This window comes from Polypterus senegalus, chromosome 8 (genome assembly GCF_016835505.1).
Source record: "Polypterus senegalus isolate Bchr_013 chromosome 8, ASM1683550v1, whole genome shotgun sequence".
Taxonomy (NCBI): Eukaryota; Metazoa; Chordata; class Cladistia; order Polypteriformes; family Polypteridae; genus Polypterus; species Polypterus senegalus.
In genome coordinates, this window is record NC_053161.1 from 66,319,472 (window position 1) to 66,335,076 (window position 15,605).

General features: G+C 34.8%; 1 protein-coding gene across 1 annotated transcript in view; it reads left to right on the plus strand.

Annotated features, from left to right (window-relative positions):
• Nucleotides 1-15,605, plus strand: part of bcap29 (B cell receptor associated protein 29) — a 35,668-nt gene that overhangs the window by 6,633 nt on the left and 13,430 nt on the right. Inside the window, exons 2-4 of the mRNA XM_039761200.1 lie at nucleotides 3,469-3,570; nucleotides 5,939-6,039; nucleotides 8,326-8,473. Of these exons, the coding sequence (XP_039617134.1) occupies nucleotides 3,479-3,570; nucleotides 5,939-6,039; nucleotides 8,326-8,473 (341 nt within the window). The 5' untranslated portion in view covers nucleotides 3,469-3,478. The remainder of the gene's footprint in view (nucleotides 1-3,468; nucleotides 3,571-5,938; nucleotides 6,040-8,325; nucleotides 8,474-15,605) is intronic.

Here is a 15,605-nt window from a genome sequence, read left to right on the forward strand (position 1 = left end):
TTTTCTTCGTCATAAAAATTTTAAGGCAGTACTTCGCCGCTGTGAAGCACGGGTATTTTGCTAGTTAAATATAATAAATGATTATGAGAGTGAGTCAGCATTTAACAATTTGTCAAAGCTGTACAAAGTTTAGCTAAAAATCTGTGTGAATGGTAAAATCATCTACCAAAACTGTAATTATAACTTAATAGATGTGTGCTGTAAAAAGCCCAAGGTCCTAGAAACTTTTGAAATCGTTTAAAAAAATAAATAAGATTGAAATGAAGAGATGTCAGGTAATTGAAAGGAAATACTTTGGGCATCTCTCTCCTAGGAGGTTTCATTTTGCTGATGTGCTCACATCATTTGTGAATTAGCGGCTAAGCGACCATCGTTGTTCTAAGGATTTGTTTTGCCGACGTGCTCGCCTCGCTTGTGTATTAGTGGTGGGAGGAAAAGTACAAGGGATACTGTTTTGCTAATGTGCTTGCCACGCTTCTGTAACAGCAGATAAGCAAGTGACTTACTCTTCAGAGGTTTCGTTTCCTTCGGAGGTGGAGCTCTTAGCCTGACTCCACCTCTCACTTCCGGCCCGGACAGACACACACACTTCTACACGTAGACATTTATATATAATGCCAATAACGGTGTACTGCACGATAACGTGCAGTGAGTACACTTGACTTGAGCATTCATAGTTTTCATACACTTTTTCTGTTCGTTTAGCATTCATTTGTTCAGAGGTTGATGCTCTTGTTGCTTCCTGAGCAGCTATTCTTTTCTTCACCCTAGCTGCCCGCTGCTTCTCTTCTTTTGTCGGCATCTTTTTGCATTAAAACTGATTAAGTTAGTTTTTGTGTTACAGTTACTTAGTACGTTTTCTTAAATTTTTCACTTATGCTGGCACTTAAGTCTTCAATCTGCCTCAAGAATGATTAAAAGTATGAAGAGGAAGGGGAAGTGACCCCGAAACTGGTAGGCAATGAGAACGGTGCCCATACGCATGTGACGCACGGCCGCCCTGTTGCGCACTGCCGAGAGTTGATTCTACAATAAAATAAAATAAAAATAAAAACAGTAATAAAATTATCACCCCGAAAGCCGATAGTAGACGTCGCATAGTATATTTGTACCAAATTTCAAGTCAGTAGGTGAAACAGTTTGCAAGCTACAGGTGATTTAAAATTCTGGACAGACAAACGAACAGCGACGGTAGCATATTATATAAGAATTTATATAAGAAGAAAGGGTGTGGACACTAGAGAGCACTCCAGCTCCCCAAACCCAACCAAACTCAACAAAACAGACACAGAGCACAAGTTAAAAGCACAAAAGAGCCACATGCCATATGGCTCCTCAGTCGTAGCAGCGCCCCTTGGATGTATCCATGGTACCCAACAAGGCTGAGGTAAAGAAACCCAAGTCCCATGATGCCCTGTGGGAATCCAGGGAACCACTGCAACCCAGGGAAACCGCCATCTTGCGTTCTGAGAGAGGCAGTGCCCTAAAGAAGCTCCCTTCCCCCATCCTTCCATCTCTTAGCTGTCCCAGCCGGGTTGGGCTGCTGGCCCTCCCTTACAAGGGCTATGTTTGTCACCTACTGTCACCTTAAAACTTCTGTCTTCATTATCTTAAAATTCACATAACTCATTTGTCATTACCAATGCAAATTAAACCCAACTGTGGAAATCACAACATCTATATAAAATCCAGCTTAGAACAGATATATGAGCTGGGAGTTTAAAATTATCTCTCCAGTTAACAAGATTGTTAGTAGTATACTATAGCTAAACGAGATAAAATGATGCTGAATTTATTTATTAATAATGAATTTGGACCAGGATGTATGTAAAAAGAACTGTAGTTGTGCTTATTCTGTTTTAACATCTTACATGAACGTTTTGGAGGATGAGCAGTTGCCTAAATGTTTGGTAGTAACATGCAGTTCATCACATGAGGCTGTTCCAAAGCCACCTACTGACCAATATTTAAATATTTCTTCATATGTAAGGAAAATAAAACTAACTGACATAGCCCCAACTAAATGAATAGTATTTGTATTGCTAAGGCATGTTTCAATAAGTAAACTGAGATGTTACTGTATACTTGGTATGTTCTTGTTAAGCAAAAAGCTTTATTTCCAGTAAACTAAGTGTTTAACAATATAATCTTGTAGTGCAGTGTATTTTTTACCCCACAAACAACTGATAAAGGGGAAGCACTGTCTGCTATACAGTAAATTCGCTTCAGTGCATTCTTGCCGAAAGGTCAGGTTTAAGTTTGAGCACTTTTAACTTTTCTAAGCATTAATATAAAGTTTGTCTTTACTATCTAAAATTTCATTACTGCTGACATGAAGCAACAAAGTAAATACCTCATCATTGATAAGAGAATGCCAATTTAACTTCCGTATTGAAATACTTGATACCTGCAAAGTATCTTTGTTTAAATGCTTGGTTTGTGTACAGTACTAAACTTTTCTAACAATTTTGATGATCGCGATGCATGCTGTGTTATTTTTTAAGGTATCTGTCGGATGATTCCACATACATGACAATAAGAATAATATTCATAGTATATCTTTGGTAAAAGAATAAAGTTTACACTTTTATTCTTCTGTAGTTTATGTCCATAGCATAATTCCTTCTCCAGATGTAATTTATTTTACCTGGAACATGAATATTGTGTGACTGTTAGAGAGTACAAAAATGAGATATTAGGACATCTTGGCTATTATCTAACTAAACAAGCTTGATACACTGCACGGTCACCTCTCATTTTGTTAAATGCCTTGATTTATGTGCTAAAATAAAAGGGAAACAAAGTTTACCAAACTTGTAATGAAAAAGATTGCATACTCAGTTCTATTCAATTAATAAACCTGTAGGTGCTACCAACAAAATAAGTTAATGTGTTTGTATTGTAAGGGCTAATTTATTGTATTCACAGCTTTTAAAATATGTTTATCCATAGAATCCAACCAAAACCATAGTTTTGACAAAGTATATTGTAATAAAAGGCACAAAGGAGCACTATTTAGACATCTTACAAGCACCCCACTTTTAGGTCTTGGGCTATCACTTTATTTATGGAGTCTGCATCACAGCATTTCCTTCAGGTACTCTGGTTTTCCTGTCACAACCAAACACATTTGTGTGAGATTAATTAAGAGTAAATTGTCCTCATGTGGGTTTTTGTGGACTCTGTAATGAACTGGTGTCTCCTTCAAGGCTGACTCCTACCTTGTGCTCCATGTTGCTGGAACACGATAGGGCCACCAAAATCCTAAACTGGATTACCAGTGTTTGAGAAGGTTATTTTGGGGACAGTGACAAGACTTTGTAATGCCTTAGGACATTGATTCCAAATTCAAACCAGTGACTGGGAGCACTGTTTTGAACCTGTTATACTAAACTAAAAATTCAATGAACAAAAATATTTTATGCAGTTTTAATAATTTGTATCATTGTTGTATTATTTTAAAATTAGATCTCTGAAAATGACTCTGCAGTGGACGGCTGTTGCAACATTTCTGTACATTGAAATTGGAATACTGCTCTTTCTCTGTTTGCCATTTATTTCGGCAATGAGGTTAGTATATACTTTTTTGTACTTGTTATAAACATGGCTTTAGTAACTGTAGTCTGCTTAGTTTCCATCAGGAATTCCAACTGAGCATTTTTTTAATCTAAAAGATCTGGAACCTTGATACTCACTAAAATATAAATATGGACTTCCAGAGTATAAATATGGACTTCCAGAGTAGATTTTTGTTAAAGGAATGGCTTATCTGTCTCTATACTATTATACAGTAGTGTTGGCCACTGAGCTTTTTAAGATTTTAGTGGATGTTTCATTCACCTAGTTAACCTTAAAAAATGTAAGATATGCCAACGATGTACATAAATAAGCAAGAAATATTACATTTTAGTTTCCTTTCATGCCTTTGACCCAAAAAGCTATTGCCTTTTACAACAGCATCCTGTTGCTGTTTTGTGAACATCACTCATAAATGCCTTTACTCATGAAACTTAACTTTTAATATCCTATAGTGCTTTTGATCACCAATCTTGTTTCTCATACATCACCAGAGCAGGTACACTCACACATGATTTCTTATAAAATTCAAAGCTGCATCTTTTGGTTTTGGCACCTTCTACAGAAGCATCAATGCACTATATCACCAGTTTTCTTACAATCCCAATTCCAACTGTATTTTGCATAATAAGACTAAGTTTTTGATAACATTATCTTGTCATTAATTTATCACATCTAGAGCCTCCTCAAAGACAACAGATTCACCTCTTATTCAGAATCAGAATAAAATTAGGTTGATAAAAAAGCCAGACAAAAGAAACTTTTCTGACAGTTACCTTGTGGTCTTCATATCCTGTAATTCTCAAATTTTATACAATGAATGATCCTTCATAGACATAGACCTTCCTTGTACCTGTCTCTAAAAATCTGGACAGTTTCTGCAGAATTAACTACTCTAGTTTTCAAGAGAAACACACTTTCACACACAGCACAGAGTTTAAAAACTGTACATCATCCTTGTTGTGATTTAGATTTCTGATGCTTTTGAAAGTGCTAGAACATGTATGCTGGGCTTGTTCACTCCAGTGTGTCCAACAGTTGTTTCAGTTGGATCTAACGTTTTACTCTGAATAGTGCAAATTATCTCTTCAATTCTTGTATCTGCTATGCTAAATTGATAACATTCTTTCATTCCCTTCGGCTTGAATTTGCAGGAACCAGGATTTATTGTTTATTTTGCTACCTTTCAGGTGTTTTTATAGATCAAGCCAAGGCAACTACATATTTCAGTTTTACTCCTAGAAAATTAGTTGGTTTGTTGATGAGATGCATTATGAGCAATCAGCCTCTAAACAGTACTGTTTTACTGTAGTCTGAACTGGTGACTGATTAATTCTATCACCTAGCGAAGCTCCTATTTTTAACAGCCTGTTTTTAACCCCAGAGCAAGCGTTGCCTAGATGTTTTTGGGATGATAACATATTATGCATGCATCCATGGCACTATAAAAACTCCAGCATGTCTGCCTTTCTGGCTACACTTATGCCAGCATATCTGATGCCCATTGTTCAGCTGCTCTCAAATCTACATAAATCTTGCCCATTTTCCTCCAGATAGCAGTAACCTTCAATAAGTTGGAATCTGCTTACCTGTGTTGAACAAATTTGCATATGTCACTGATTAAGCAATCATTTACATTAAAAGGAAAGGCACATCTTTCACCATTTTGATCAGTGGCTTCCAAAATTTATCAAAATTGTGCTACCTTTCAGTCCAGTAATCTTATTTATTGTTACTTGTTGTTAAGAATATAGTGCAGTTAACATGTACAAAATGGAAAGATAACTTTGGGAATTTACAAGAGCCATCAGAATAAAGGACATCTTCAGACCTGTTTTAATAATTTACACTTCTTCATTTGCTAGTCACATTAATCCATCTGACAGTTTTATTTTGCAAGTGTTCACATACACATATTAAAAACAGAACAGTAGAAACTAAATTTATTCTTAAAAACATTTTACAAATTTTTCAAACAATGAAAGAACAATAATCTCTAACATTGTCAGATGACTTGTTTTTGTAACCACTCAAGACATTTTTTACCCTTTTGATTTCTTGTGGCTCCCTCCCATCTTCTTCACTCTTATCCCGCGAGTTTTAATCTTCATGATGAAGACTCAATAGCCATAGTATTAATTCCCACTTTTATTTTTCAGAAGGTATTAGTGCATAATATTTCTTAAAGGTACAATGATAATACACAGACATACAATGGTAACACTTATTGCAGTTAAAAGCACAAAGAAAATTATTTGCTTTTATTAAATTTAGTGAGTGACCATTATCAAGGATAAAATAGCAAATGTAATTTATTCTTTTTGCTCATTGATTGAATGTTGCATGTTTTTTTTTTATGCAGGTGGCAGAAAATTTTCAGGTTTAGGATCTGGGAATGTATAGCTCCGTATTGGAACAAAGGCTTCCTTACAATGATTATTGTACTGATTGTTCTATTTATTGGTAAGATACTGCATATTTCTTCATATGTATAATTGGATAGGATGATAGCAAAATTATAGTACCGTATTCTATAGTCTTTTTCAGGTGAAAACCATAATTATAGTCCAATGAAAGGTAATAAAGGTAGTACACTTTGCAACAGTTGAACTGTAAATGTATTTTTTTCTTGAAAAAGGTACTTAGCTTAAATCTCTTCAAATATTTTCTGATGAGAACTGTGTTAAAACTTGTATTACTAACATTCATGAAAATATTCCAATTGTAAACTTGAGAAGGACTCAAGAATTATATATATTGAATGTTTTCTATGTGCTTTGTGATTCAAAGCATTAGAACTTCTACCAATCCTGCTGTCTCTCATGGTGAACTGGTTTCTTGAGTGTTTCATAAATATGTCTTATGATTATAATGTGCCTCATCCATTAATTTTATGTTACCTTTTTCAAAACAGTTGTAAATGTTTCCATTTATTTTTAAGTAGACATGTTGGGAAGAAAGTCTTTAACTTAATCTTTCACAGTTGTAATAAAATAATTTCAGTATTTGTGCTAGATGTTGAGCAGCACCCAAAAGGCAAGATTTGAGGTGCTCTGTAGATATTCCAGTTTCGGGCATCATTTATCACAAAAACCAGTTTAACACAAATCATTTTCTAAAGTATTCAGCATTTGGCAATGAACAACAATTGGTGAACTATTCTTTTAAAATAATCTCTTTTGTCATTGAATGTTTAAAAATAATATCTTACTATGTTCTGTCTGAAGAGCTACATACTAATGTGGGTTCTTGCATGTATGTTCATGCCCGGTATTCCACTGTTGCTTAACAGTTTGCTTACTCAACTGTTCCTTTAGGTTGTGAAACGTTCAAGGGAACACTCACTCTTCTGTAACTGTGGCTATCAATGGTGTTAGCTGGGTTCATGTTGAGCTCAAATACTCAAAAAGTGCTTCTTTGACTGTTTTTTAAAAGGGTTAGCAATAGCTCCTGAGGATAAAATCTGTTTTGCAATCTGATGAATGTGTGTCACTGAGTCAACAGTAATGACCTAATTCCTGTCCATTTTAAAACAAATGTTTTGGCAAAATACTGTACATAAAACCTATGACTTTGACACACAGGTTGGGGTACCCTGCCTTTGCAGGACCACATCTTTTGCATAGTCTTCATATAAACCTTCCTTACAAATACATTTTTTTAAACATACCTATGGAGTGAGTATTTGTGCTTTTAGATTATGAATAGAATAAGGAAGTAATGGAACAGCACATACTTGGTTAGCCTTGGAAATCTTATTATTACCTAATCATTAATAACTACTGTCCGTTTTGAAGCAGTCTGGTGGTGCATCACTCACTTAAAATATAGAACCGCTCAATACAGGAAATACTTTAAGGCAAATATTGTGTTATTTGTGCAACATAGTATTTATTACTAAGTCATTGGATATCCGGACCTTCAAAGACCTACAGTATATACTGAAAATGTGTAGGCATCCTTTAAAAAATACAAAGTCATCTTCAGTCTCCCCGTATTTTTTTTCTATGTTCAACTTAGAAATTTTGTTAATAGAAACTTGTCTATCATCCTTAATTTTCCATCAGTTTCTGTGCTTGAATAATATACTGTACATACTGGCTAGTAAGGAGAAAGATATGGGTAGCATAGCCAGACTTTATCAGCTCATTTCAAGGTGCACACCCCTGAACAGTCTTAAAAAAGTGATGGGAAAATTACCTTTCTTTTAGTTTCTCAGATAAAGAGTTTAAATTCAGCTATACACAATATAAAATCAGATTTTCTTTATAAGGAACAGTGCAGGGCTTCTCTGGAATCTGGCAGGAGTTGTTCTCCTAAAATAATCCTGCCATGCCTCAGTCTCCAGCCTGTTTCTCTTTTAATTTTCATACATAAGGAACTATTTATTACAACACATCAATTTATATTATTAAATTTATTTCAAGAGCAGCACAGTGGTTTGCACTGCTGCCTGACTGCTCCTGGCAACACAGTAGAAATTGCAGCCTAACTGTCTGCAGAAAGTAGGTATTCTGATTTTTCTTTCACATTTCAAAGCTGTGCAGTTTAAGTTAACGACTCTGTGTGACCTGATTTGGTTATGGGAGTGACTGTGCCTTGCATTGAGCTGGAGTTCCATTCAAGGTTTACTCCTACATTGTTGCCTTGGTTCTCCTTGATACTGTCTAGCATTAAGTAGATTTTGTTAGGGATGGATAAATCATTTTAAGTTTAACAAATAAAGAATATACATTTCTTTATCTCTAGATGCTGTTCGAGAAGTAAGAAAGTATTCTGGGGCTGAAGCTAACAAAGAAACTAAACTCCATCCAAATATGTTTGATCACCTCCATATGAAGCTATTCCGAGCCCAGAGAAATCTCTATATCTCTGGCTTCTCTCTTTTTCTCTGGCTGTAAGTATGTCAGATATAAACAATAAAATGTTACTAACAATCTAATAAAGAATTTCTGAACATCATCCAGCCAAGCTAAATAGGTAAGTATTTAGAATCTCAACTTTGTTATTCATTTAATCAATATTTATTTTATATAGCACTGCACGTACCATCACAATGTTCCCTGTGCGTGCAAAATTTACAGTAGTGTTTCAAAAATACAGTACATATTGATCAGTACAATAAAATAATCACAGGTGACAATATTGCTAACGACAGAATTAGTTTACAACAGTTAAACATGTACGGATAGGGGTCTTGGTGTGGGGAGCCTTTACACCTTCTGGTACTGCTAAGTCTGCCAGTTAAATTTTAACTGAACAGAAATTTTAACAGAATAGTGGTGCTTCACAAAAAAAGCAACAAAAGAGGGGTAATATTCAGGTGTATTTGGGTATTTATTTAATACTTTTAATTACTTATTTACTTCATCAAAGAAATTACATTTTTGTTTTTTTAAATTTTTGTAACAGTCACATCCAAAAATAGAAGTGAGAATATAATAAATTATTAGAGCACATAGCTAAAATTGGTGGCTGTAAGTAGAAACTGTTTTGTTAAATGATTATTTTTTTCTTTTAGCTTATACATTTTGTAGTTTTTTTCCTTTGCACAATGTTTTTCTTTCTTTTATATTAAAAACGTTTTGTCATGTCCACGTTATTCAGCCTTGACCACTCCCCTCCATACCGCTCACCCAATCATTACTCCAACTGCACACATCCTCTCTCCATACCACCCTGTGAAACTCTAAATGCTGACTCGCTGTTCAACGCAGTTGGTTATAAAGGCAAAGTAGAAAAGCAAATATCTATTCAAGAACATTGAATTTTAGATGGTGATCGAAAAAGAGTAGCAATAGCTGATAATGAATGTCGAAAAAAAGAAAATTAACAAAAAAAGAGTTGCATATAATAAAAATCAAGAACAAATGGAATCATCCAATAAATGAAAAGAGAAAACTATCCCATATAACATATGAATTGGTTATTATGGTATATTTGGTTTTTTACGTCTACTTTTACTTTTTTACTTTTATTTTTTTAATATATTTTATTATTCATTGGTATTTAAAATAGACCGTTGTAGTGAAATACTCAAGTAACTGATTTTCTTCCACCCACGCCCTGCATACTCTTCTATTTACCATCTCTTTAAATACAATTGCTTTCTCTAACTGAGGAGCTCCGATGCCCTTTGAGCGGCTCAGCCAGGAGATAGCACTCCCTGGGGTTGGTGAGCAGGGCATCTTCATAACAATAGGTGATAACTATCAATGTCAAGAGTTCCAGTAAATGGAGTATGCTGACAGATTACTATAGTATAACAGTTATAAGACTTGAGTGAAGGCAGCAGGCTGTTGTCAATAATGAAATGATAAATTAATGTGTGGATGTGATGCACAGAGAAAAGAAATGAGTATTGTTTATTATGAAGAAGACTTCAGATATTAAGATAATTGTTGTACCTGATGATGAATGGTCCATAACAGAATTTAATATGTCTTCTTTGGGAGCCTATATTTTAGCTAGTCTATATAGTTTCTGATAATATATAGAGTACAGTAATATAATGGTTTTTAGAATCTGATCACTTCAGATAGGATAAAGGTAATAGGACTGTCTATTGATCTTATATTTTTTTTGTTTAATTGTTATAGTGGAATATCTGCCTTTAAATCTAATATTTGATGTATAAAAGTGTCTTTTATAAGACGGCAATGTCTCCCCATATGAAAGTCAAACAGACAGGAACCTACTTATTTCTAGTGAATGAGTCAAACATTTTACCTTCAATCTAATAGCATTAATTGGGCACTTGGTGGTATTTCAGAAGTTAATTTTCTCATAACAAAATGTCTGATAATGAGTCTTTATAGTTTAAAAGTGTTTAATTTTAACAGGCAGCACTATGTCCTGATCAGACTTAATAGCAGTAAAAAAAACTAAACAGGACAAAGTACTTTCTTAAACGGAAGCTCACATACATACATACAAACAAAAAAATTCTGCATACTGCACCATCATTTCAGTAATGCCTCAAAGCAAGGAAAAACGTAAAAAAAGAACAACAATCACCCCAAAAATACATGCACATATATTTAGTGACATTTAAGTTTTTAAACTTAAAATATCTTTCCAAATAACTTAAAATATTGCACAGCAAACTAGCATCTATAGTGACTAGTGCTGGGCGGTATACCGGTTCATACCGAAAACCGTTTTTTATTTTTTTTTTATGATATGGATTTTTCTTATACTGCAACACCGGTTTAAATTGCCTAAACGACGTTCGGAACGTGGCGCAGCGGGAAACTGTTCAAGTGGGGACCTTTTTCACTGCTACACTGCTAAACACAGATTTGTTGCACTAGGGCTCTTTTTCACTGCTACACCACCAAATAGTGGGCGGTAGGTTATGTATGCCGCACGGTGAAAATGGACAGAGAGCATTCCGAAACTGAACTAAAAGTAAAGTTGAACATGATGAACAGAAGAACTTCTGCCAAAAAAAAGGAGTCACGTCCGTCGCCTGGAGATAACTTTAGTTTTAAAAGGTCAGATGTGTAAATACTGTTTCTATACTACTGGATAATACTGCAAGCCAAGTTATACTTGTTTTCAATACAGTGGAATGTACCTGGGTACTGTGTAATAGTGTGACGACATGTTGACTTTATTCTCGTAATTTGTCATTAAAGTAGACCATTGTAAACTAAACTTCATCGTAAAATTAAATATTCATTTACTAGATTTTCTCAAACCCCGTCATAAGTTATATAGCACATTAAATGCTTTGTGTTAAGTGATTCTTAAACTGACTTCATCTTGCACTAAGAGGAGGCAACGGCAGTGATCGCCGCACAGAATACATTCATTTCATGATCTTCCTGCTCTCTGAACATTTAGAATGCTAAGATAAATACTTAATATAATTTTCATGGTGAAATGCATTAAAGCATGCATTAATCATATGGGGGCTTGCATTTGCATGTTTTTCTGGTGGGTTTACTCGGCGTGCTTCAGTTTCCTTTCAAAGTCATGTAGGACGTGGGGTTTTATTGTGCTATATTGACCCTGCTAGTGTATATTTTGCTTGTATTCATCTTGTGATGTGCTGGCGACTCGTTCAGAGATGGGCGTATCTCTGAATGGATGGCATAATTAAACATGTATAACGAAGATATTTTTAAAGTTCTGAACAGTCCGTGGGCTAAGTTTATAACTAGTTTTAATTTCACAAAGACATTTATCGTGTGGTTATTGGTTATGTGGTGAAAGAAAAAGGAAGGAAAGAAAAACGGTTTTGGTACATCAGATAGAGACCGCATGCATGCAATAAAGATAGCCCGCTCAGAAGAACAAGCATTGAATTCTGTTTTTGTGTCTCCGACCAGCAGATCAGAAACCCAACATTTGCACAATATTTAAGTTAAACCTGTGCGATAGCTATTCATACATCCAGTTTTTTGGAGCCTCATCACACCTGCCATAAAGTTCCCTACACTGAATATACACCTGGGGACCCCTTACTGCGAGGGAGCAGCACTACCGCCTCACTACCATGCATGTGTAATGCCTGCTGTAATTCATTTCATCATGAAAATGATATCAAGTATTTATCTTAGTATTCTAAATTTTCAGAAAGCAGGAATATCATGAAGTGAATGGATTCCGTATGGTGATTGATGTCTTCTCTTAGTGCGGAGGAAGTCAGTTTAAGAAGCGTAGCAATTAACCACTGGTTCGGGGAACGTAACACAAAGCATTTAATGTGCTGCATTAATTTATGACGGGATAAATTAAGTAATTGATTAAACATTGATTTTAGGAAGAAGTTTAGTTTATGACATTCTACTTTAATTATGAAGTAAACTATGAGAATAAAGTGGAAATGTCGACTTTAATCTCAGCATAAACGGTGAGAATAAAGTGGAAATGTTGACTTTGTTCTCAACATATAGTTTGTTTTTCTTTTCCCAGTATAGCTTAGCTTGAAGCAAGGTCCATATTAATGCAGTTTGCCTAAATGATGGTTCAGTTGGTAAAGATGTCATCACCAAGTTGCACTTGTTTTATTTTATTTTAATTTGGTAAATACTGTGTAATGTACTTGGGCTTGAAGTCTTGAAGTAATAGTGCAACTATCAGTAATAATACTATTATTTATTTTATTGTTATTTATTAGTTTAAATATTATGCAGTTTAATGATGAAAGTTGTTTAAAAAGTCACTTTAACGTGTCAGTGGACAGAGATTGTTAATATTAACAGAAAGTGTAGTTGGTTTACAACAAATATTTACTATTTATTCCTTTTCTAAGACATATTCGGTGCAATACAATTTTTGACAAGCGCTTCTGGGTATTTTACTAAGTCGAAATGCCTCTTTGTATGGTTGAAAATATGTTGTCAAAATTATAGTTTGTTTTTGCAAAATTTGTTCAATAAAAAGGTTCTATATTTTGACTGCATCTGTCATGCAATGTGATGCCTTCTCATATAGTGCCACCCCCTTGAAAACTATCACTTTATGGGGCAATGCAAAACTGTATTAATACTAGTGTGCACATTAAAATGTTTTTTTTTGTACAATGTACAATACTCTTGACAGTGGATTAGGTTATTCTTAGCCAGTAAATGCAGTGGAAAATGTGGTTAACATCCACTCATGCACAGGGAAAAAATACCGTCGAATACCATGAAACCGGGATAATTTAGAAAAATACTGTGATATAGAATTTTAGTCATACCGCCCACCCCTAATAGTGACAAAATAATTCTAGTAAACAGGTAATATTAATATTAATCATGATAGATGTTAAGTATTTTATTGTAGTAAAGTAAAACAAAAGCAAAAAAAATTGTCTTGGAGCCTTTTTTCTTTAAATAGTTACTTGACTAATTTACATTGTGTAATGTTGCACATTAAAGCACCTACTATACCTTCTTGAGAGCTCATATATCATCATTTGCTGGCAAAGTTTTGTTTAAAAAAAAAAAAGCTGAAACAAGGGAAATTCTTTTTTGTAATTTCTTTGTACACAAAAATCACTATAGTGATTAAAATATGTCATTTAAAATTTAGATGAACACATCTGGATTGTACCAATATCTCCAAAAATAATGTGTCTGTTTTTAGATTTGAAAAAATTAGAAGTCTTTATTTAGTGATTAGGCACACCTGATGCAGCTCATCAAAGGTTTATTAACAAGCTTCTAAATGGAATCACGTGTGATAAAATACCACGCAGGGATCGCTATCAGGAATCGTATAACTGGACTTTGTCAGTCACTGCCAATGGCTATTGTGAAACTTACAAGTCACTAAATATTGATAAAATCCCAATTTATGCAATTGCTATTAAGGAAACAGATTAACATTGTGGCACAACTGCTGATGTTCATAGAAGTGGCCCACCTAAGAAAGGGACCAGCCTCTGAAATGTATGGTCCTGAATGACAGAAAAAAATACAGCAAAAAGTGTCTGAAAAATTTAAGACCTGAGGCAACAAGACTCTTTCTGGAAGGACAATTATGAGAAGCTTGTCTCTTGCTGGTTTTATATTTTTAAGATAAGTTTTGAATTAAACATCAAGTATGTAATTCAGTTTTTGGCAGAGTACATGAAGTTGGATGCAGTGTGGTTTATCATAGTTATTCAGTGTAATGAATCATGGTTTAATTTGCACAGTAATAATAGAGAGATGTCTTTGAAGGGCTGATGAGAAATATAATAGTGAATGCATCTCAGCCACAGTTAAACATGTAAGAAGTGTGGTTTTGGTGTGGGGAGCCTTTTCACTTTCTGGTACTGGTAAACTAGTTCACTGTAAATAGTTGATTAATGCTGCTGAAGACAAGAGAATATTACAGAAAGGCTGTGTGTCCCAAGGTTGAAAAGTTGTTTTCAGAGGAGGAACAATTAGAAGTTATTTCACCAGTAGAATCCTCCTGTCCACACTACAAACATCACAAAGAGGTGGCTTGAGGACAGATGCATCAGTAGCATGTTTTGGCCTGGTCAGAGTTTAGATTTAAACTCTATAGAGAATATTTGGTCTCGCATTAAATACAGTCTAGGCAGGAAGCATTTTTCCATTACTGATCAATTGTTTAAAACAATCAAAACTAATTAGAACAAGGTTGACTCTGTTTTCTTTAAATAGCCATTGGCAGGTTTACCTACAAGGCTTCAGTGTTTAAGGAAATTCAAGTGAAAAGCTATTTACCTCACTATGTGACCCTTAGCAAATCACTTATCTACTTGTGCTCCAGCTATAAAAAAAAATGAAATAAAAAAAAAATCAGTAAGTAAAAATAGTAACACATTCTGGTTTGTGTACTCAAAAAATGAATAAAAACATTCACTAATATACAGTAGGTATATGAACCATATTGCTAAATTGGTTTAAAACAAAATGTTACTAATTACCAAGCTGGCCATTTACTGTTCATTTGTAGGACTTACTTTATAAAAAGCTTTTGTAAATGCATAGCTTATTTTTGACGATGGAAGTATATTGGTGTTTCTGTCTACAGTATTTTCAAACATAGTGGATTGTGAAGCCCAATGCTATGTAAAGCCACCCTAATCCTGACACACATAGGCAGGACACTAATTTGCCACACACAGCACGTGGTTTAATATCTCAGTTCAACACAGTACAGAAGGCATAGACCACAACACAGTCCCTTCTTTGCTGCCAGTCCTTCCACCTCCACTCCTTCCTCAGGCTTTGTCCTCTTTCTCCCGACTCTGGCCGTTGACTTCTGGTCGTTGACTTCTGGTGACCAGCCCCTTTTTATAGGACACCAGGTGCCCAACAGGCTTTTTCCAGCAGTGTGGCCAAATAAGATCCTTCCACCATCCAGGCATCCTGGCCGGGTAAAGCCACAGATATTGAAGTATTTGATACCTTACTTGATAATTATTGCTTAATGCAGTTAAACAGTACCATTTCCTTAGTAGTATCAAATGACTAGCCATTTATCTTTGTATATCATCATTCAGTTGTTTCTGGTGGAGCAGAGCGTATTTTTTCCTATTTTGATACCTGAGTGGTCTTCCAATAAGTGATAGCTGTCCA